Below are 25,718 nucleotides of genomic sequence, written 5' to 3' on the forward strand. Positions count from 1 at the left end.
TTCAACTCTGAGCCCAAGTAAGCGCTTGCCCGAAAGAGATCAGAGAGCACTAGCTCCAAGGAACCTACTGTAGTTAGTCTAAACCTCATTGAAAGACATGAGCCCGGGGCCAAATAAGCACGAGCTTCAACGAGAATAATGAGTACGAGCACACTAAAGGTAATGAACCCGAGCCAACATTAGTGAGAACCACGCTGGTATCAGTGAGCTCGAGTTATATTGATGGTACTGAGATCGAGCCCAGCTGACGGAAGTGAGCCAACACAAATGAGCACGAGTCCAATCCAGATTAGTGTGCCCGAATCCAAGCAAGTGCGTGACCGAAGGAAACTAGAGAGCGCGAGTTCCAAGGAGCCTAGTGAGTTCGAACCTCATTAAAGAATGTGAGTTCTAGACCAAGAAAGCTCAAGTCTCAACGAGAATAAATAGCGGGAACCCCACTGAAAATATGGAATCCGAGCCCACATTAATACACACTGGTGTCAGTGAGTTTGAGCCCCTTTTGATGAATGAGCTCGAGCCCAGTTGACGGAAGATAGCACGCGCGAGTGAACAAGAATCTAATTAAGATTAGTGAACTTAACTAATCGCGTGCTCGCTCGAAATAGATTAGGGTGCGCGATCTCCAAGGAGCTTAGTGAGAGTGAGCCTTACTGGAAGATGTGAGACCGAGACCGAGTAAACGCGAGCCTCATTGAAGGATATGAGCCCGAGCTTGGGTAAGAGCGAGTCTTAACGAGAATAGCGAACGCTTTCCCCACTGAAAGTAATAAACTCATTGCAAGCCCCACTGACGTCACTAAGCACGAGGTCATTAATGGTAGTGACCCTTACTCTAGTTCAGATTAGTAAGCCCGAGCTTTATTGAGTGTAGTGAGCCCAAACCCAATAAACGTGTACCCCAATTAAATTAAAATGAAAACGAAATGAAATCTTTAAGTTTTACGTCCCACGTTTATGCCGGTTAGGCTAAAGGAGACGTGATTATGAGAAATGAATGAAATGGTGGAATGAAGAAAGTGGGAATAACCGGGAGAACCCCGAGAAACCCACGAGCACGGTGTTTGTCCACCACAAAGTCCACATGGCGCGAGCTGGGATCGAACCAGGAACCCCAAGCACCGGAGGTGAACGCTCTACCACTGAACCACCGCCCCAATGAAATTAGTGAGCACGAGCTCCCAGTCCCAGCAGTCTAGTGAGTGATCAGGACCGGATTTAGGGCGGTGTACCGGTGCATGTTCACCCCTTCGTTGTAAATATACACTATCTAAAATAAGAAGCTAGCAGTGAAAATAGCAACACTTTCTGAAACTTTCTGCCATTATTTTTCCGTTTGGGGATTAAGAGAAAGCAGAGCTTTGCAAAAGAAATACATTAAGTCGATTTTCTGAAGGTTGAAGGGAAAGGATTCACCAAGTAAAACAATATAACATTTGTCAAGTAGGACAGAAAACATGCGACATTCTTTAAAATAACCGCCCCCCGTTTTATGTGTCAGCGTTGTCAAGGGTAAAGAATATTGTCACATGTCACTTTGAAGAGTTTCGGTGTGATTGGTTAGTTTGGTAATTATTGGTACACCCCCGCTCAGAAAATCCTGGATCCCACCCTAAGTGTGATCCTTATTGGAGGATGAGTCCTAGCTCAAGTGAGCACGAGCCTCAACGGAGATAAGAACGCGAGCCCCATTGAAGGTAACGAACACGAATCCATAAGCTCCACATGTAACCATTTTAAACATTAAAGTGAATATTTAAATAAGAATAAACGCAATGAACACTACATGTTGGCATACGGAAAACCTAGTTTTGAGCGAGCATTACTGGCGAAAAAGAGGGCAGCCAATCAGCTTTGTCTCGATTTTTTTGGCTTCACCGAGTTAATGGGGACAAAATGGGCAAATCCTCTTTTCTAACATTTTTGCTCGTCCTACAGGATCTGCATCCATGACTCTAGTTATTTAAATTTCTTTCAAGTTCTTCAACTTCATATGTTTGAAATATAAATTATTTTCTCAACCTTTTACTTCTGTTCGTTCTTAACAATTCCATGCCAATTCGATATATGCAGAGAAGAAATTGCATGAGTGCGTAACTTTTTTTCTTATAGGTAGCTTATGAAGTTCGTGTTGTAAGTCTGTCTCATAATATTTCGGTAAGAAATGAATAGAATAAATACTAGCATTGTTTACATCGATTCTGTCTGCGCGTTTACACCGAGAAACTCATTGTCGTTGTACCAACATTTTAGGAAAGGGGTGCTATGTCTTCCTTTCTCATGGAGTCTTCCTACATGGAGTCTTCCTTTCTCAATTCGGACATTGAGCAACAACAAAGTTATTTTTATTCATTTTTGTCTCAATAATTACCCATTCTTTATAAATTTCTTGCATCGACACCGCTTACTGTATTCCCTACAATGTGTTTGTTTCGTGCTCTCTTCCACGTGACGTCACGTCGCGCAAGAATTCTGGGTATTTTTTTCTCTCGATAGCAGAAAATGTGCTACCTTTAATTCTCTATATACATTGAATTGGCTGCACGATGTAGAAGAAATATTTTTCCTGTCAAAGCCATTTTCTTTCAGCAATTCAGAAAGGGTGCCACGCAGTTTTACCTACTAAGGATTTGAAAGGTCCTGGAGAGTTAACTAAAACAGGTAGGAGCTCAGAATTTTTTTATTTTTATCAACGTACTCGGTATTCATGTATTCATTGTTTAGTTTCGGAATCCTTTGATTGTTGTGTGCGAGAAAGCCAATTGTTGTTTCTTGCCTTTGAAGTACCGTCCGGGCTGGAAAGATATATTATTGGCTCATTTTACTTGTTTTTGTGATTTTTATGGGAGAATTGAGTAAACTTTTCCATGTAATGTGAAATGTGTTTGCAACTTCTTTGAATGAATGAAGCATAGATATATCTGACTCAGATGCAAGCAGTGGCGTATGTGGACAGGGGTTTAGGAGGCATTCGTATCCATGAATTTTTTTATATAACATAATGTATATTTGGAAATAATCTGAAAAGTGGATACCGTAATCAAGTCAAAGTAAATAGGGAATGTTCGGGAAAGTATCTGATGATCAATCTTCCCATGCTGGTCGCGCCAATAATGCACCCATTAATACATTCAGATGTTTCATTGGCGCGACCAGCAAGGTACCCGTGGGGAGAGTTTGGGACTCAATCTGATGAGCAATCACACTTCCGGTTGTGCTAGTAAATTTGTAAGTTTCTACTAGATTCCTCAGTAACATTAGTGTAAATAAAATGAACATGCGGCGCAACAGCCTGTTAAGATCAGGGCCAGCTAAGCGGCTTTTCTGCGTGGTGCACGTGGTCAGTGTGTCGCTATTCCCAGCCGCTTTGAGAAACCTTCTCTACTGGTTTGATTCCGGTTTTCGTCGGCACTCATTTTCAGAGGATGAGTGAACCTCTGGGATAGTGCTATCAACAGGTCAGGTCAAGGTCCAACCCAGCCTGACCTGGGACCCAAGTAGCTCTAACTTGATCCGACAAGTGACTCGAGCTGCTCTGACCTGACCCGACCCGTTTGAGAGCACTACTCTGGGACTTAAGGACAGGTGGAAGGTTCCTCTACTACACCCACCGGAAATTGAACCGGGGTCGATGGATTGGCAGTCGGCCACCCCACCGACTGAGCTACAGGCTAGCCACATTTGAGTAAATAGGGCTCTAAAATTAACTTATTTGTATGATATTTATGTAATTCTCCTACGATACTAACATTTTTTTTAGATGGCTGAACATAGACGCCTGCTCCCCTCAGACGAAATCCTCTTTTGCTTAGAAGAGATGGACGACAATGTTGTAACGCCTGAGGGTTCAACAGGCCCGTATCCAGAGGGGGTCTAGGGGGGCCGGCCCCCCTAAATTTTTACTGGCCCCCTCTAAAATTTTCACAGTAGGCTTGAAATTGAACTATAATATTGGATGAACTAATATTTTTGGATCGGGCCCCCTAACTTCCACCGGGCCCCCTCTACATTTTCGGGCTGACTACGGGCCTGGGGTTCAAGCGATGAAAATAATGAAAATCCGAGTTCTGATACCAGGCAAGTTCTTGTTCCAGAGAATCGCCATTACCCGAAGATAGGGAACCAGAAGTTGCTGTTCAAGATGAAGAAAGTTCGCTTCCATCGAATATTCCAATCGCAATAAAATGGCGGAAGAAGGAAGGAAGCACAACTATCCCAAATTTCACACTGCAGAAAGGTCCCATTACAGAAATATTCTATTCATTGGATACCGCTACTGATTATTTCCTGACATTTTTTGACAATAATATCATTAATAACATCGTCTACCAATCCAATTTGTATTCCGTGCAAAAACAAAGGAAGATACAGCCAGTAAGTGTGGAATAAATTTATGGGTTTCTTGGTCTACAGTTTCTCTTTGGGTACCACAGACTTCCGAAAATCAAAGACTATTGGTGCAGTGATATAGATTTATGCGTTCCAATCGTGCCAAAGTAGTCTAGGCTCAATAGAAATAGATCGAAATTAGTATTAATGTGTATACTAATTTCGACGTTATTCCTGTTGGTACTTAGGCTATCTTGTATTCAACTGTGGTTATAGTGCTGCCAAAATGTCTTGAGCCGTGGCAAAAATGCGAACTAAAACTCACCCTCGACACACCCACGCGTTGAGCCAATAAGGGTTCAGCTGTTGCAAAACGGGAGAGAATTAGCGAAAGAGAGTGGAATTTCTTCAGTCGACAGCAGCACTCAGAACAGAACACTAGGTGTCAACTCAATGTGGTATATCTATAGTAAATGTCTACATTTATTTCTAAGTGGTAATAAAGGTCAGTCGTTCACTTACAATGTCATATTTTATTTACAAAATCACAAAACAGAGAGTTAAAACATTTTCTTGTATACTGTGCATTTTGTGAAAAATGACATTTCTGACCTGACGGTACTTTTGAGTCAAAGGGACCGCCAAAAATTCAGGAAAGATTTTTTTTAAATTTTTGCAAAAATATTATATTTTACTCCTATTCAAGCAAAAAGCACTAAGGGGATCATATCTAGCTTCATTGGTTCATAATGTAAATAAAGGGCTAAACGAATTTGGTATTAATCTGAAATTTTATAATGTAATAATGTAAAATGTTTAATACATTAGGTATTGAGTAGCATGTAAGTAGCACTCCGGACAATGAAATTATGAAGTGCGTAATTTATTGCTCTATAAAACTTTACTTCGCCCAGCGTGGATTTTCTATGACATTCTGTCAATGTGGAAGAGGATGACGCTCACCGATAACCTTGAGATCAGGCTAAGTCCCTGGCCAGGTGAGATATGGGATGTCCACCTCGTGTTCAGCAAACTTTCTCTCACAATTTTAGGTCGGTGAACGGTGCAGTTGTCGTCTTGATAGTGGAATGTGACGTCTCGCAAAAACTGAACAATGACAACAACTCATTATACAAAATGGACACGTAATCCACAGCCTTCGTGGGGTTGAGCACCTCCATCAAGAGACCCACACCAGCACCGCCTTTCTTCTTTACAGCCCTTTGCACACACCCAGCCTTATAGGGTTTTCCGGCCCATCATATGTATTACTGGAGCGGCCGTCATTGGAATAGAGGCAAAACCAGGATTCGTCTGACCAGAGGACACGTCGCCATTAGTCATAAGTCCAGTAGCGGTGATCCTTTGCCTACGACAGGCGATTTTTATGTATGACATTCAGCGTGGAACGTACCCTGGAATGCGATTGAATATGCCTACACTATTCAGTTCTCGTTACAGGATTCGCTCAGAGACTTTACGACTGGATCCTGCAAAATACTCCTGCAGCAATTCCTGCCGATTTGGAACCGTTTAGAGGTTGCTAATCCTCCCAGACATCCACGGTCGCACTCGGATATGATGAGTTCCTGCCACTGTTGCTCCGAGAGGATTAATTTCTGCCAGACATCCTCTCCTCTGCATGGACAGTATTGACCGTGAATTTGACACGACAACGAACTGTGCCACCTCGCTCAGGGTTCACGCCCGAAGATAATGGTTTCCTTTTGCCTCTAGGTCACATCCCTTCTTTACCCCATGATTCAACTTGTAATGAAATAATACTGCATCCGCATACACGTATTACCAGCCGCATACTATCACAAATAACATACAATACTCACATTCGCGGTATCTACAAGCATATATCTATGTCAAACCACTTTCACAAAACTCTTAAAGTGACCATACTTGTCGTTAATGGCCGTTAATATTTTGTTCGGGATGCTTATGGGCTTCAAACATCTGGCGGAGTCAATATTTCGTTCACTTGGAGAAATTTTGGAACTCAAATTTCAATTTTATTGTTTAGTTGAACAGTAAAAAACTGATCCTAGGAATTTAGTATAGCTTGTTTTCTTTGCTTCTGAATCGTCCAGAGGAATCAGTTCAATGTGGGGACATAAATACAATGATGCACGTGTCTTACGATAATATATGAGAGTCGAAAGAACATATGGGTAATGTACATAGGTACGTACTTTAATTTCGGAAATGTAGGAAATGACAGGGAAGCTGGTTTGGTGTCTGTCATTGCATTGAATTGCTTGGGAAAGGTCAATCGTCTTTGGACATACCATTATATTCGCTCTCTCTCTCTCTCTCTCTCTCTCACACACTCACATACACACACTAATAAACTAATATATATACTAATAAACTCCTTATATAAGGTACAATATTCTGTACCATTATATATACATTAAAATATTGAATATATTCATTAGCAAGAATTCGTCGTATAGAGGGTATTCAGAAACAACACATGAAACCTTTTGGAAATGAATTGTCATATTTATAATATAAACCAACGTGAGTGCACAAATGTACCATTACCTGCCGAAAATAGGTATTAACAATATGAAAAGGGTCACAAGTCGAGAACAAAATGTCGAGTCAAGGTCAAGTAAAAGTATATAGTCACTATTTTCAGGCTTGATATTTTTATTGTACGTGGATGTAGCACAAGGGTAAACCTGAAATCAAGAAGAAAGTAAATTAAGTGCTTAGGAACTGACATCTCAGACACATTTCACACCCACTGGTGCGTTAATTGAATGTAGGCTCATAATAATCATATATTTTTCACTCGACCTTTCGAACTAGAGTTATATAACTTTTGTTATCGTCCAATGTTGGTCTATGTTCTTTTCATGTTTCCGTGTGAAACTTCATTTTCCAAACGATTTCTGTATTGTTTCTGGACACCCCATTATACTTTGAATATATATATGTTCAAAGGAAGCATGCACGTCAGTTAATAAAGTGTATTGATTAAAACTATCTTCACACTTAATCAAATTTATCTCAATTTTCTTAGAAATGCTAAATGATATATTTTCGAATTGTAATTCGAATTAAATTGAAATGGTAGTATACAATTATACTTAAGAACTGAAACTTCTGTGAGTATTCCAGGAAAAAGTATTAATAAATTACATTTTTATATTGATACATTAACTTTTTATTGTTTCGTAAATAAGTGACAGAGAAGGAGCTATTTCTTTGTAAGAAACAGTCAATGATGAACAAACTTCCGTTCGCTTCTCCAGTATTCCAACAAATTGGTCATCGCATATCAGTGCTGCTCCAGCATCTCCCTGAAATAGTTCAATATACACAGAGTTTAAAAATACAAAAAAAAAGCCAAGTATTGTACGTAGTAACTTTATTACACTAATTTAGTTGTAATACATAAATTAGTCAAATGGAGGGAACCGTAACTCTAGTGGGTGCACGAGTATAAATGAATACAAATGCAAGTTATTGTGGATTGTGTATTGTTAGCAAGAAAAGCATGAGAATTTCAATGAATACAGGAAAATAATAACATTCCCTATATCAGGATTACTCAACTTGTAGTACGAGTACAAGTGCTGGTACGCGAGTACATGCGATTTACGAAGACATTAATGTGCTTTGGTGGTATGTCATTGAAAAGATTGAAAAACACTGATATAGATGTTAATGATGAAGAACAAGTAGAAATTCGAGTATACAACAGATATTACTCCTCTTTTATATTGTTATATCCTACACGTGCCTCATGTTTGTAACTAAAGCCACGTGCTTCCTCAGTACTACTACAAGCTGGCAGACAACAAGATTTATCATTACCCACAGAACACGTGACCAAAGAGGAATACAAACTCCAAAACCACCACCTGCAAAGAGATATAAAAGTCGCCGTAGAACTTCCAACGGGATTAGTTTAAACTAGCCAACTTTCTTCTCATAGTTTCCCTGCAGCTCTGAGAGGTTTAACTAACTCAAGATTCTTAGTTAAAATTCCTTTCTTTGAATTACGTATAGTAATTTTACAACATTATGTTAACATGTACACTCATGTCAAAATGATTGTCGCACACCTATAACTGTTTTCTTGTAAGAATGTAATTTGATAATGATTTTTCAGAGTACTTTTAATACTGATACTATGTATATAATTAGGAATGCGCACGAGACAAGATTTGAGACTGTCTCGACTCGAAAATGTGCTGTAAAAGTGATGTCTCGACTCGAAAAATATATATTTTTCTATTGGAAGAGCTGTGTCTCGACTCGAATTTTGTCTGGAAAATTCTGTCTCGACTCGACTCGAACGCATCCCTATATATAATCGGGAAATGTATATTTGTGATAAATTTCATAGGAAAAGAATCATAAATACGAAAATTAGAATGAGTAAAACAAAATGTTGCTAAATGGACAAGAAAGTTTTATTTTCGTTTTATTGCTTTTATTTACAGCTCTTTTGACATGAAATTTGCCACATACATGTGTTCGCCGATTATACACATACTAATATTATAAGAAATCCCGGGCGAATTCGTTATCAAATTATATTCCTACAAGAACATATTTATAGACATGCGACAATAATTTTGGACACAAGTGTACATACTGAATCCGACAATAAACGGGAGTCCGAGAGTATCACTCGGATTAACTATGCTAAAAGGTCTTAAAACGCGGATTTAAAACTTTTTAGGCAGTAGTTTCCCCCTGACACTGACTGATCTGACATAATGTCTAATCTCCCGTTCTTCTCCGGAACTGTACAATCATCTGCAAAAGCTCTATTGTTTCACATCTCCCTCTAAAATAACAATGGCGCCCCTGTGCCATGAATCTCTCATAGACGCACCTGGTGCATATACGAAGCATCAGAAGCCATTTATAGTTTGTATATTTTTTAATTTCTTGAAATCTTGTAGAATCTACGCATCATGAATTAGAGCTTAATTCCCCTAACACGATATCTAAGTTTTGGATTGTCTGGAGCTTTATCTTGCTGTTTTTCTCCAGGCATCCGCTTCTTGCATGCTACCCTCTTCTCTTGGAATTTGCATGCAATCCTCATTCACTCAGTGTCTCACGTTCTTCGCAGATATCGTCAATACAAGCATTTATCTATCTAATAAACACAAATGTTTCTGAAGAATGTCTTGGAAAAGTAAGTTCTGCAATTCTTTACCAGCATTTTTAACCATGTGGCATGCTGTTTGGTAATCCACGTGACGAGTCTCCAGGTAACGAAATGCTTTTCTGCACCATCAAAGAATTCTCCAATGACATTGTTTTAAGTTAACACCTTAATTTGTAAAAACAATGAGCAGCTGGTTTTCCAATTCTGCACCAGTGCAGTCGGATGATGGTACCAGCGCCAGCAATCTCTATCTTACTTTTTTCATATTTGACATACTGTAAAACAATACCAACTTGTTCAAAAGTGCTGATATCTTGTGTGTTATCCACTTGCACAGAAAACTTTTGAATGCCAAGCTCATCAACAAGCTGTTTTCTTATGTCCAAGATTGCTTCAATAACTTTGTTCACTGTACTGGCAGACAGCAGTGTAATTACACGCCTCGGCCTCTTGAAAGTGGGTTACCTTGTCCACAAATTTTTCTTTCGATTTTCACTTAGCTTATAAACTTTGTTTAGATGTTCTTCCAGAGGACGAACAGTCAAATTATCTCCAAAAGATTTCCATGATTAAAGATATGCCATTAAATCTTTTTCCCTTGTAGGGCAGACCCTGCTTCCCAATGCATTTCCCTACTGCAACTTCACTATGCATATTTTCAACATTTCTGGCCATTTCTTTCTTTCTGGAATTTGTATACTCATTATACACAAGTGATTCAGTGTCTTTGTCACGAGCTGGAGAAAAATGTGCATTGACGGCTGCATTATGGGCTCTAGATGATTTGTGTTCTTCAATGCGTCCATAAATATGTGTTAATTTTGAAAGCCCCTTAATGAATATCGATTCTTCTTTTGAAAATGCCAAGCAAATGCTACAATAAACCGCGCACACGGCTCACTGTTTACAGGAAACTGTCAGACAGTTCCTCCTCACTGTGCGTCCGTTACTTATATCACGATTATACACGCAGTGTAGGTCAGATGGTGGTCAACATCGCAGTAGCGTAGCTAGAACTTTTTTCAGGGAGGGGGCAATGAAGGACACAAAAAATTTTGAGGGCGCCATCTCCAATGAATGAAATTTTTTTATTCACATAAACACACACACACACACACTCACACACACACACACACACACACACACACACACACACACATATATATATATATATATATATATATATATATATATATATATATATATATATATATATATATATATATATATATATATATATATATATATATACCTGGTATGTGTGTTCAAGGTGAATGTTTTCATCTTTGTTGTTCATGGTTTTACTCTTTTACAGGGAAAATGTAAGAATTTACTACCTCAAACAACTAGGATATATTAATACAACTGATTTCTAATATAAGTAAGTAGTTCTTTAATCACGGCATTTAAAATATTTGTGGCTGGTTGATTTAAGGGAAAGCAGAGAAATACAATTTTACAGGTAAAGAAAATAACTTATAGGTTCATGCCTTTACTTAAAAGAGGATCTTTCTATTCTTGTGGGCAGCAGCAAACTTATCACAACTTCTTCAAGATCTAACGATTTAGCAATTTTCTTCAATATAAAGTAGTCCTAAATCTTTCAACCTATCATCAATCATTGAATTGTGTATACAGTATATCTTTAATCTTTTCAAACATGAGAATGACCTTTCACATGTAGCACTAGAAACTGGTATAGTCACAGAGATGATATCTAGCTTGTAGGTTTCTAGGAATGCGTTTTTGTAGGCGCAAAGATCAACGAAATTAATCAAGGAATCAACTTTGGTTTTCTCTCGCCTTCGTAGAACTTAATTGTGTATGGAAGGATTTTGGGTTCACATTTGAATATTTCCAGATCACTTCCATAATACTGGACCATAGGCTCCATGATGTAATTTAGAAAGTTTTCCCTTTTTGGATGTAGAGTGGTGATTAATCCAATGGTTTTGCTACATGATCCAAAGCGTTTTTAAGTCTCAGTGATTGCCTTGTCAATAGTAGGCAGAAAAATGTCTCTTAGTATATCATCTTTAGAAAATTCATTTTCTGCCTCCAATGAAGGAAGAGATTCATCCAAAATGAATTTGTGATATTTCGATGGCGAATGTTTAGTTTGTTTCCACGAAGAATCCCTATAGCTTATTTGTTTCCGGCTCTGGAATTTCAAGACCATTTTCTTTGCATACCTCCAAACATTCTTGATAAATTTGTTCGAATGTTGTTCGTTGAGAGTCATATTCTCCAGACCTCATCTTCGACAGCGTTTAAACTAGTGAGACTACAAGAACCAAACTTTCGGACATGTCCACATCTACTTGAGATAAGGCGAAGCTCAAAGATATAGCATGGTAGCAGTCATCTTAAATATTACCAGCCCGAAAACATTATCTTTTTTACAGTTTACACTAATTTGCAGGATGGAATGATGGAAGTAAATAAATATCTCAAGTTCTAGGTTTGGTTTAATGCCGCATAATAATATAAATAGTTGTTTGGTAGATTATTATTATTATTATTATATTATTAATATTAACTGTATTATTATTATTAATAATAGTAAAGTCAAAAGTGATGGACAAGGATAAATGTTCTTAAGAGACAAACGTCGTACAGAAACAGGAACTGAACTCTAGCAGGACATTGAGTTGCCGCCCCAGCCCACTTTAAATTTAAAGCCCTACTCTTGAAGTTTAAAGTAAACTGCCAATAATTATCATGTATTCTTAATATTTCAGAAAAATGTTCCGATTTCACGCTCGAAAAATATGGTAGCCTAATTAGTTACGAAAGTAACAGATTAGTTTGCTGGCGCCCGGGGCAACTGCCCCGGTTGCAACAGTTTGTTTTGATCTGGTCGTGGTTCAATTATTTTTGGTTACTTTTATCCTTGAGCTCCAAAAATGAGAAATGAATGTGCCTTTACTTTATTAAAATGATGAGGTGAACATTCTTTGAAGCAAAAAGAGGAAATGTGTTTTTCTTTGCCTAATATCAAACAGTGTTAGAATAGACATTTCAATCGGGACTCCTTACAGCAAAAAAAGTATACGTGACCTTTTCCTTTGTTTCGTTTGTTTACTTTCACTAGTTTTACTGACGTGAATTGAAATACACAAACACTTCACACCCACACCGAATGGCCAAAGCTCAGCGGTGGAACATCAGCTTAACATTCGGAAGATGGTGTGATCGATCCCTCGTGGATAAATATTTCGACTGAGGAGATTACCAAGATTCTTCCTTGGTGTCACTAGGGAAATTTTTATGGACCTATTGACTCATTTCCCTCATTTCTATCCTCTGAGTCTTGGATGTTTCAAAGCCTTAAAATAAATTCAAATGTAGTTGAAATAACGCTACTATTTTGTAGTCGATGTTAAATAAATATTGTTACTTTTGAGCTTAGATTTGAAGGAGGGGCATTAATTAGTATATCTTGTTGAAAATTCATATCACCACTGATTTACTGTTCTGCATAATTCCTACAATGTAATTTTCTCAGAAATGCTTAGTGCTTAATTTTTTGAGAAATGCATATTTTGACGAAGAACAATTAATATAAATCTGTGATAAAAATGGGTATTCACTGACTGAACTTACTGAGTGGAATATCTGTGGACCAGTCCCACAAACTCCTGATATATCTCTGATTACTAAACATCAGATAACAATGATACAATCTGGTCATGGGGGTAACTACCACTTTTACACAAAATAGCATTACTGCCGTGACCAAGTTGTATCATCTCGGTATCTTATCTGATGGTTAGTAATCTGTCTCTGTGATAAACTTCGGAATTTCTCTAGTAGTAGCAGTTTTGTGATTAAGCTACAGTTAAAATTATTTAAAAGAAAATAGTCATAAACGATTTATTTATAAAGAATCACTGATTTTTGTTAGCCTCATTTCCCCAGGCTTTAGTTAGTAGTATAGGTCCACCAAGGACTATAGGATTTCGTTTTTCTTGGAGATAACATCGCAGCAGAAAGTTTCTACTGAGTTGACAACGGCGAAGAGCGTTAGAAAACTAGACGTACTAGAGACAAGACCAAAAGTTGGCGAAAAGGAGAACCAGTATCAATAGCAAATAGTAGGTGTTGGTATTATTGAGTATCTTAATTTTCTCGAACGATTGGGATACGAACAACAGAGAGAATGACAGAAATAATGAAAACTTCTGTTCTCTTCTTTTACTGTATACGGTATTAAACAAGACGGCTCGATATTATTTAATAATAATAATAATAATAATAATAATAATAATAATAATAATAATAATAATAATAATAAAACCAAATTATTTAATGGATGCTACGCATTTATTCTATGTCGCCATAATCAATGAAAATTAATTACTTAGGGCACGAAGACTTCTTTCCTCCAACAGAAGTCTAATGTTTTATCGCAGTGCATGCTATTTGTAAGTAAGCTCTTATTTTCATATAACTTTCAACATCGAAGCAAATAAGAATGCAGACTGATTTTTTCTTTTTTCTTTTTATTTTCTTTTCTTTTTTGGCTCTTTGTCGAAAACAAAGAAAATAACCAGATAAGGGACAGAGATTAAAAGGAACGATCAGCTGGTGAGGTCAATCCATGTACCATACAGATTTCGATGAATTAGATCTTGCTGTACTACAAACAAAAACGAGCCTGGAGCTTTTTACTCAGAACGCAGACTATTACAATATCGATATTCTGCCGTTGGTAACTCTGTTGTTGAGAGATGTTTCGGTAGTAGTTTCACTTGAGGCTACCATCAACTCACCGTTTGTCGACCTATAGTAATATCACTCTGTGTGTGTGGGCCACTAAGGGGGCCAAGAATTTGAGCAGGGGGGCCTGCCCCCCAGGCCCTCCCTTGGTTCCGCCACTGCAACATCGGCACTGCTGTGTTGCACAGGATGACTGTGCATGACATAAATCACTTCTATATAGTCCATGAACCTTTTTCAACATATTGAGAGAGGGGCCCATTATAAAAGTTTATGATGGGCCTCCTTGTATTTTCCCACTCCAGAGTCCCCAATGGTCTTAATCCGGCCCTGCATAGCCTATTTTCCATACGAAATCAAGGGTGCTGTAAAATGTAAATTATTATTTAGTTTCAAGTTATGCATCATTTGAGATTTCAATTTAGCAGAATATTTCAATATTAGGAAAATTATAAAGCAGAATGGGAAATCAGGAAGCTTTCAAGAATTGAATTACGAAAAACGTGAAAGGTTGGTTTCGCAAGATAATGGGCTAGCACACTAGTCTGGGATTAGCTGACTGTATTGTCGGTACTCCAAGTGTTATTGTCCTCCGTTCCGTTACTCTCATATGCGAAGAGTGCGTGACGTGTCTTTTTATATATATACCACATGAGGCTGAGGGTACACTAAAAAATTCACCGTTCAGGACCCACCGCGAAATTTCCCGCCTTGCCAGTACGGCTCTGTTTATAAAGGTTAAGAGTTAGACTATACCTAACTGGGCAATATCTTGATTTTGCTCAGAATAATTGAAATTTTAGTTTAAATTTTAGTTGCCTGCTTGCTTCTTCGTATCCACAGAAGACATATTAGATATTTCCTAATATCCAAGTAGTGAATTAATAGATTAAACATATATTAAAAATCTAATATTGAGAAAAGTAGTCCTAAGATGAAAATATATTGTTGAAGTTTAAACAAATCCCTTGTAACCCATGTATTGTCACAGTGTTATCCATTAGCCGAAGTTTGGAAAGATATTTTACATGTAGAAAAAGAGAAAAATACAAAATATCTCATTACATTTATTATGGACGTACATAGCCGGACATAAACTTCGATGTTTAGCTCGAGTAGAGTTTAGCCCATTCTAAAAACCACGAAGATGTTTCAACGTATGTGCTCTTGTTTATAATGCGGTATTCTGCATATTAGCGAGTGTCATGTCCGTAATAGCAAGGACCATTTATAACTAAATTGAATAAGAGAAAATTAAAATTATCACATGTAGACTACTGTGATATAATAGGCGTTCTGGCACTTCAAATGAGTGTATCAAGAGATAAGAGCTGTCGTTTGTTACTAGATGCTGTGGCACGAATTAGGCAACACTTTAATAATGAGTGGGCGTTTTGACACTCACTAAATTCATGAAGGTCATTTGCCCGTATAAATCCGGTTGTAACAAATTTCTAACAGGTGATAGTAAAATAAACCCCAGCCGCCTCAAAAGTGTTTTATCCATGTCACAACTGCATCAGCAGCATGATGGAGATATTAAAATTAATATATAATGCTGCGAACTCCTGCTGGTAGACCTGGGAGCTGCTATGTTGCTTCGAATAGGAACACAAGAGCAAATCAATTCATGAGGGCCGAAGCAACCAGGGCGGGACAGCACAAAACTGGACTAGCGAGAGAGAGTGTGTAACACGAAGTCGGCAATGAGAGGACTCTCACACACCCAGACGTACCATGGACGTGTAACACGAGGAAGTGCAGCATAGCGCTCCTAAATACGACCACCACGGAGACAGGGTCTACAGGGATGGCCAGGGACAAAGCGCACATGTGCAGAATAATTTAACAAAAGTCTCTCACGACGAAATGTTACCGAAGGTTCGTTGGCCTCAACATAAAGGCTGGCAACAGAACTAGTACGAAAAGCGCCAGTAGCTAGTCGGATACCAAGGTGATGAACTGTGTCTAGTTGCCGCAGCAGAGAAGTACGAGCAGACGAATACACAATACAGCCATAGTCCAACTAGACCGGATTAGACTACGGTATAAACGAAGCAGGACAGTTCGATCAGCACCCTATGTGCGGTGGGACAGAACACGACGAGATTCAGAGCGCGGAGACAAGAATACTTAAGAGAGCTATTGTGTGGTGCCCACGACAATCGACGGTCAAACAGTAGACCCAGGAAACGGACAGTATCAACGAATGACAAACGAGTGCCATCGAGATACAAGTCCGGATCAACAATGCAAGATCGTTGGCGGCAAAAGTGGACGCATTGAGACTCCTCTGTGGAAAACCGAAATCCTGTCTCGTTCAACCAGCGAACAAGACGATTGAGAGTCGCGGAGTAAAGCCGCGGAGGTGGCGGGAGCGACAGAAAATTACAAGATCGTCAACATAAGGCAGACCAGACACAGGACCCTAGATCTGAGAAAGAACGTTGTTGACGGCAACAGCAAAGAGCGTGACGCTAAGGACACTGCCATGGGGAACACCATTTTTTTGATTAAAACGCTCTGGCAGACTAGATCCCACACGCACTCTCAAAAGACGATCATGAAGAAAATTTACAATGAAGTAAGCCATATATCCACGAAAGGCCCAGTCATATAATTGTTTTAAGATGCCGTAACGCCATGTTGTGTCATACGCCTTTTCTAAGTAAAAAAATATAGCTACAAGATAGTATCCGCTGAGAAAGGGGTTTTGAATTTGTCCCTTAAGATAAGCGAGATTGTCGGTAGTGGATCGGCAACTACGAAATCCACTTTGAAACTTGCTTAAAAGTGAATTCGATTCCAAATGCCAGACCAGGCGCTTGTTGACCATGCGCTCAAACAGCTTACAGATGCAGCTCCTAAGAGCAATGGGTCTGTAGCTCGTGGGGCTAGTTTCGACTTTTCGAGGCTTTAAGATGAGAAGAACCAGAGCCTCACGCCAAGCAGGTGGAAAAAACTCCTCTACCCAGATGCGATTGTACAGTTGCAATAAAGCAAGCTGAGTATCGCGGGAAAGGTTGCGCAACATATCGTACGAAATAGATCAAATCCTGGGGCAGTATTAGAGAATTCACGAAGAGCAGAATCGAACTCAACAAGTGTGAAAGAGGCATTGTAATCCTCACTGTTTTCGCTACGGAAGTTTAACGGGTTCCGCTCTAACCGGGTTCTAATAGAGCGAACTCGGGGTGGTAGTGTCCAGACTCAGAGATAGATGCAAAATACTGGCCCAAAATGTCAGATATCTCTGAATGGCTAGTCTGTAGTACACCATTGACAGGTAAAGCAGGGACATGAACAGATTAATTAGTTCCAGTAAGAGAGCGGACCCGACGCCACACAGTAGACATCACTGTACGACCATTGATAGACGAAACATAATTCTTCCAGCTTTGGCGCTTTCAGAGTTTGATAAAACGTCTAGCTCGAGCATGGAAATTTTCGAAGCATTTAGATGCGGAAGCGCTGGAGATTTTCGTCAATGGGTGGGATGACGATTAAAAGTGGCAAGAGCGCGCCGACAAGCCAGGATAGCCTCACAAATGTCCGCAGACCACTATGGAACATTTCGGCGGGAGACGTCGCAGCCACATTCTGGAATGGGACCATGAGCAGAATCAAGAACTGTCTGCTCGTAATCCTGTGCTACAGCATTTACAGGGAGATCATCACCACAGTGGAACTCACTGAGCTCAAGAAATTTACGCCAGTCAGCACGCTTCAGATTGAAACGCCGCAGAGATAAATGAGGAGTAACAGGGATACCGTCGATGAACAATAGAAAATGATCACTGTCACAAAGATCAGAGTGCACTCCTCATGTCAGAGAGGGGAATAGACCAGCACTGCATTGGAAAGGTCGATACAAGAATATGTACCATGGGCAATGGAGAAGTGAGTGGGACTCCTGTGGCAATCCACTCTCCTCAAGAAATTCCGTTACTTGACAGCACGGACAGAGCCCCACAGACGGTTATGTGCATTTAGGTCTCCTACAAGCAAGACTGGCGGATCGAGCTGGACAATCCCGAGACCAAGCAGAATGCTCACCCTTGCAGTTGACACAGAAGGGCTTGGTCGCTTTACAGGGATCCACACCATGACTAGCCTGGTAACAATTAGCACAAAGAGCAGCACTCGCATTGCACGAGGTGCTGGTGTGCCCAAAATGTTGACATTTATAACAGCGTAAGGGGCTAGGTATATAAGGCCGAACTTTTAGACGATAGAAATCAGCCTTGACGTACCCCGGAAGCTTTGGCAAACTGAAAGTAAGAATCAGTGACTTGGTAGCTACGAGTTCACCTGACTTCTTACTTTTGATGTAAACTACGTCTATAACGTATTGGTTCGCTAACTCAGATTTTATCTCCTCCTCGGTGGCATTAAGGAGATCCCAACACGATATCACCCCTCGAGAAATGTTCAGTAGACGATAGGGTTCTACTGACACGTTCACTGGTTCAATAGTAATTAACTTCAGTAGCTTCGCTGTTTGCTTCTTCTCGATTGTTTTCACCAGTAAGGTGCTATTCCGCAATTTCTTATATCTTTAACTTGTCCGGCGTTATAAGTTATAACTTTATTAAGAACAAAAGGGGACAAGCCCTTTAGAGCACTCGGATGGTTATCTGTAGCATCGGCACCATCATTTTCTTTAACTTCAATTACAAGATATCGGACCACAGGTGTCACGATACTTGTCTTTTCCATATTCTCTATGATAGGAGTGTCCATCTCACTCTCGTTAAGTTTGGGCTTTTTACTAGAGGGCGAGCAAGGACCCGTTTTAAGTGGTTTTGTACCCATAAGAACTGTGTTTTTTTAAACGTATAAAAAGAAAAGGACTGTGAAGGTCACACCGGGACGTTAACGAGGAGTACTAACCCTACGCTCTGACAATCTTCTTGGCACGCCCGCACCGTAGTATCAGCGTGGGGCCGACGCGGTCAAGGGAAATGGGAATTCAACAAAAACCATTACCATCGACAAAAACGCGTGACCCCGGAAGAGGAAGAGGTGAAACGGGAAGAAACAAGCTGGTTAACAAAAAGACAGATCCCCACCGGCCTAAAAAAAACAACAAAAGGTGCGAATGATTTATATTTTATATTTTATGCTTTTTTAATTTTGGTTTTTTTTTTATATATTCAAAGACTCAACACACTGGACAACACAAACACTGGACGAACACAACAGCAGGCCTGGTGGGTGCACGTCCTCCCCAAGTGGAGGAAGACGTCCACTAGACGTAGACGTAGTGGAGGAAAACCAATCGGAAAACGACCATTAGGAAGACCTAGGCGCAGATGGGAGGACAATATTAAGATGGATCTCGCAGAGATAGGAATACAAAGTAGAAACTGGATCCAGTTGGCTATGGGTAGAAGTCAGTGGAGAGCTTTTGTGAACGCGGCATTGAAATTCCGGGTTCCATAAGCCATAGAGTTAGTTAGGTACTTAGTTAGAATTATAGATGAGTTATGGTAAAATTTGAAATGTTGAATTTTAATTTTATTCGCTGAAGACTAACAAAAAAAAAAAAAAAAGAAAACTTACGCGACTTTAAATTACAATAAAATTCATCAACAACTCATCTGATTTGTGAAAATCAACAACCATATCATCGGTTGAATTGAAATAAGTTATCATCGATGACGACGTAGCTAGATAAGGCCCTGAAACTGGATGCACCATACTTGGATTGTGGATTGGTTGTTTGTGTAGACTGCTATTGTCCCAATTTTCAGTAGTACTTCTTTCGGTAGATTCTAATTTTTACAAACATACCTTACTTAATTTTAAAGATTGCACTTTATTTTCAAAGAAAAAAGTGCTTTTAGAATTAATTTAACGGGTAATAAAAGAGCCAAAAATGAAAAAAAAATCATAAAGTAAGCTATATTTAAGGCTCATTTCATAGAGTTGTATGGCTAAATGCCTCTCCAAATAGCCAAAATTAGGCTAAATTGGCATCACCCCGTGTCAGTGGTAAAAAAATATTATGAAGGTGATGACTCTTAGGAAAATAACAGACTTGTATTGTTTTCTTTACGACTTTATTTCAGGTTCGTAGTTGAAGTGTGTGCACCAGCGTTCATCTTCTGTCATTGTTCTCGAGAAAAATATTCACTTTGGCATGGTATAGTTTTTATTGCACAGCCGATAATGACCGATAATAAAAAAACAAAAATACTAATATCTTCGCATTATAAGACAGATGCAAGTTCAAATTCTTTTTCATATGTTCTCAACTGTATGAATTAGCTGGAAAGTTCCAAATCTTTTAAGTAATGCAAATTTATTTGACATTATTGGTACTAGGCTTCCATTTAAATTTACATTAAATGTAAGCAGGACGCATTTAAATTTACATTAACAATTATTTACTTGTCATTTATTATCACTATTATTATTATTTTATTATTATCTCTTGTATTAATTATTTGCCAATATTTCAATTGTCAATATCTCTGTCTGCGTCAAATGTGGTATAGTCGGTGGAAATAACGCAAATAGAACCAAAATATTTCACTTCCGGGCATTAGAGTCCCGTTTTGCACAGTGGTTATGTATATATGAAGGAATATAAAACCGCCGGGAGATACTTGACCAGAAGTCATGAACCTCTGTGGTGACATCCTCAAAATGGCTACCGTATCGACAGGCATAGGTACTGTACAATGAAATGACAATATCTCCATTGCCAATCATGATGTTTCAATACATCTTTGAAAGATCTTGAAATAAGCTAGAAAAACGGTTCAATAATTTTATGTAACACCAGCCGTCGAAGTTATACCGCCGAAAATTTGGGAATGAGTTGTATGCTATTGAACATTTTAGAAAAAAAGCTATTTAAGTCGATTTTGTCACCATTTTTTGCGACATTTGGGCAACGTGCACTTTTAGGGATAACTTAACTCTGCTGAGCATGAATTTGAATTATTCCAAGCCGAATATAATTTGGATGTCTGTAAGATATTTCTTTCAACCAAAATACTAACTTCTGAGTTATTATAGTTACACTTATTACTCGTAATATTGATTATATATAATTTGAACCCCGTTATATTTTGCTAAGTTCAATAGTATAATACTACTACTACTACTGTCTAATACTCACAGGACATATATTGTTTCTAGTATCTGTCGCAATACATATTTTTCCAGAGTGAAATGGTTGTAATGGATCATACTTTTCAAACGGCAATACACATTTCTCAGGATTCACAATTCTTACTTGATGCTTCATCAGACAATGTGCTTCTTTCAAACCTTCCTATTAGAATGAAAATGAAGAAAATAATTTTTGTTTTAATACATGTAAAGATAAAGAGAAGATGCCATGTACGTTCAAGAGCCTTAGTTGTTAAGGTTAAGTGCAGCATTGTCTTGTTACTAAAACGTTAATGCTTTATAATTAAATGATAATGTTCTTTTGTTTGAACCGTTTACAACAAAATAAAATAGCGACTTCCATATAGCCTTTGTTTATAAGATAATGTATTATATTTTGGCCATTTCTATACTTCTTTAACTGCAGTTTATAGTATAGTTATTTCATTAGTAATAATGCCCTTAATTCATTGAAACTAAACGTTTAACTGAAAAATTATAACATACAGACACTTTAAGATTCAGCAATATTCTTTTGAATGTAACATTCTTAAACTAAGTTACCACCTGGTTCCTGGCCAGCAATCGTAACACATTAAGCTAGGACATCATTGAACTAATACATATGTAACAAACAGTAACGAAACATCAAAATTCTACAATAAACTTTGAAATCACTGGTACAAGGTTTTTGCTTAATAAGTTACGATGTTTAACCAAAGACAAAACGTTAATTATATACAAACAGACAAGTATTTCTATCATTTTGTAAACTGAATTTACACTTCAACTTGATACTAAAAGCAAGTAAAATAACTGGGTTTAGCAAAAATAGGACAAGAAAAATATAACTATAGTAAGTTCAATGGTTACACTACAAATGAACTTAAATGATTTTATCACATGGCTTATACATATCGGTTGCTGAAACAATGGCGATAGCGGAGATTGCCATCTTGTACAAGAAATCAAAAGAAGCAGAATAATATAGTACTAAATATAGGGCAGAAATGCATTCTTGCAAAAATATAAGCTGCAAAAAACGATGAAAAATAAACCTTAAAAAATCCATAGCATAAGAACACTGTGGCCTATTGTAATCGAAATCAGTACTAACAGAGTCTATGGCCTGTGGAGCCTGAGGTTCAATACCGAATTCACAAAAGCTATCCATTGGCTTCTGTCTTAAGATAATTGGATAGAGTTTCTACTTTGTTTTCCTATTTCAGCAAGATCCATTTTAATGTTCTTCCACCTGCTCCTAGGTCTTCCTAATGGTCTTTTCCGATTGAGTTTCCAATTTAAAATTTGAAAGTGTTTCTACCTTCTTCCATTCTGCCTACATGATCTACCTACTTCATTCTCCTAGACCAGATGGTTCTAGCAACTACAAGTTATGCAGTTCCTTATTATGAAGCTTCCCTTATTCACCATTTCCGTCCCTTTTCGGTTTCAATATTTACTTCAGGATTCTATGTTCAAACTCTTCTTTTTGTGATCTTCTCTCGAAGTAAGTGACCATGTTTTGCATCTTCACAGCAGAACAAGCAATATTGTCATTCTATATGATTGAAGCTGTAATCTCTTCGACAGAATTTGTGAGAAACGTTAAAAATCAATAATAAAGCGAATTTCCTGCTTTCAGCCGACATTTTTATTTTTTCTTGGTTATAATTTTGGGCTGTGAATATTAAATGTTGGATATTTTAACGCATCCACAATTTGCAATACTATGGTTACGGTGAATGCTTCTCCGTGTTTACTTCTAAACTAAGATCCCTGCAGGCGCTCAGTAAAATATATTAATTTTCTTCTATTGTCCTCATATCTCTTATCAGATTTACGTCATCAGCATAAGCCGTAACGTGGCAGTACCATTCAGCTTTAGGCCCTGGTCGGTATCTTTGATTTTCATTGTAGTGTGTTACAGTACAAAATTTAATAATAACAACGCTTCTCCTTGTTTCAGGCCGGCGAGAACGAGGACCTCGTTACCATGGGATACATATAGTGGCACTAGTGTTGTGGTATGAGCGTGCATCATGAAAAATGGAGTAATACCACTGCACATATTTGCAGGTGGATACGTAACCGGAGAACGGTATTGTAATGAGATCCTGGTGGTATATATTGGTCTTTTTAGTGGTGTAGTCGGCCCAGAGTTCGTGTTCATGGATAACATGCACGTCGACACAGAAACGTCGAAATTGAAAAGACCCTGGATTATCTATCTTATGGATTAGCAAAGGTATTTACCTGACCTTAATCCCAATGAATCTGATCGAGATGTTCTTGGACGACGAGTTGCACAGATGAATTTACCTTTGACCCTTTAGGAACTGAGAACTTCAGTAAGGGAAGAATGAGAAAATACAGTGGAACTCATGAACTCTTTCGTGAACAGCATGGCAAACAGATGTGCAGTATGCATTGATGTCCGAAGTGATCATACGCTTTACTTATTTGCACCCAACTCTCTTCTACTCATGACATTTATCATTTCATATTATTACTCAATTGTAGTCTCCCTGTGTTTGTTTCGTTTTGCACGTCCTGTTTCCTTCCATGATGACAAATTCCTGCCATAGTTTGGCATGTTACAAAACATTATGGCTGAAAATGTGTTTCATCCCTAGCAATTGTCAACCAATGTGAAAACAATACAATTCGATGTTGCTTCTCGATATTACATTTAAGGTCTATATAAAAAGCTCGCTCCCAATGTATTCCAGGAGCGGATCCAGGACGGACTTCTGGGATGGGGGAGGAAGTGGGTTGTAATACTGTTACTTAAGAGCTACTTTTAAGAGCTCCAAACTCTGGGATGGGTTTTATTTATATATAAAATAAGAATGTTTCCCCTTCTTGGGGGCACAATTGCCCCGATCGCCCCTAGGTGAGCCCCTGATGTCTTCTTATGGTAGATCCAAGTACAAGAGTTAAAAACAACTTGCATTGTCAGAATGTTTAATGCTATGGAGCAATAATATAAACAGAAACTGCATCTGAAGAGTCTTTCATACTCATACACTTGTCTATATGACAATTATCAAGTCTACCTTGGGTGGTCACGCACTCTTAGCTGCCACTAATTAATTTCTAGGCTCAGATTATAAGTATTACTTAAAAGTACACAGTAGTTTTACAACTCATGATTATGCATATCAAGATTAGCACATTTGAAATCATTATAATCTTCATTACTCACCACAGGATCCCAACCTAGAGTTAAACATCTCGAGTGAGCGTTCGGTTTGTATGACTTGCTTGGAAGCTTTGCTGCTCTTATGAAGTCATTAAATTTGAAAGCTTGCGATACCTGTAATTAATTAGTTCTTATATTTCTTTCTTTGTAATATTACTGTTGAACATTAAACAAAGAAGGCTAAAACCAAAATATTCTCCCATACATTCTTAGTTTAGTATTAGTATTTAAACTGCAGAAACATTAATTATCGTTAGAAATGTTGCTAAGATTATAATATTGATTGCAAATTCCTTTCATCAGTAGAACTTGGTATACATGTTTAATTTTATATTTATTATGATACTAATTAATATCGTGCAATGGAAAGAATGAAATCATAGAAAACGTAAAAAACAGCGACCTGTGGGTCACTTTATGGATCCTTTATGACAAAATCACATTATTTTAAAAAGAAACTTTAATTTAATGATGCAAAGGTAAATCTTTATTTCTTAAGTCGTGCTTTCCGTATCGGTTATTTCATTAAAAACTTATCTACAAGTATTGACTCCTGATATACGTTAATGTTACCCGTTCAACAAAAGTTGAGTACAAAATTTAGAAAATGGAATACTTGATGATGACATTCTTACGAAATGCTTTATGAAGAGAAAGACGAAAGTAATTTAAATACTGTGGTCAGCTTAATTCACTTGAAAAAAAGAGGCTGTATTTTAACGACCCGCTCGGGAGAGTAATACTCCCGGAAGTACGTTTTTCCGCGCGCTACTCTAGCCAGCTGTTTTACGCGCTATCCTAGCCAATTGTTTTAAGTTGGTCACAAAATTTATATCATGAAGTACAAGGGGAACAAAACGAGCCCTATATCATGGAGTACAAGGGCATAAGTACTACAACTACTTATCTGCACAAAAATAAATAAATAACTTTTTTAAGTATTATTTTCATATTATTTTAATTTAATAAGTGTTATAAAAATGTAAAAAAAAATTAAAAAAAACTTTCCTCGGGCCGGGTTTGAACTCGCGCCAAAAGAAACTTTTATTACTAGCACATAGCGCTAGCCCACTTATTATTATTATTATTATTATTATTATTATTATTATTATTATTATTATTATTATTATTATTATTATTATTATTATTATTATTATTCACTTATTATTTACATTATTGTTGAATTAC

At 38.0% G+C, this 25,718-nt stretch overlaps 1 protein-coding gene across 1 annotated transcript in view; it reads right to left on the reverse strand.

Moving 5' to 3' along the window:
- Positions 1-7,505: 7,505 nt before the first annotated feature.
- LOC145689447 (thrombin-like enzyme agkihpin-1) overlaps positions 7,506-25,718 on the reverse strand; it is a 143,666-nt gene continuing 125,453 nt past the window's right edge. The window contains exons 6-8 of the mRNA XM_081763604.1: positions 24,534-24,644; positions 21,333-21,488; positions 7,506-7,649 (exon numbers count right to left, since the gene is read on the reverse strand). Of these exons, the coding sequence (XP_081619730.1) occupies positions 7,506-7,649; positions 21,333-21,488; positions 24,534-24,644 (411 nt within the window). The remainder of the gene's footprint in view (positions 7,650-21,332; positions 21,489-24,533; positions 24,645-25,718) is intronic.

This window comes from Thermobia domestica, chromosome 7, assembly GCF_964235325.1.
Source record: "Thermobia domestica chromosome 7, izTheDome1.hap1.1, whole genome shotgun sequence".
Lineage (NCBI taxonomy): Eukaryota > Metazoa > Arthropoda > Insecta > Zygentoma > Lepismatidae > Thermobia > Thermobia domestica.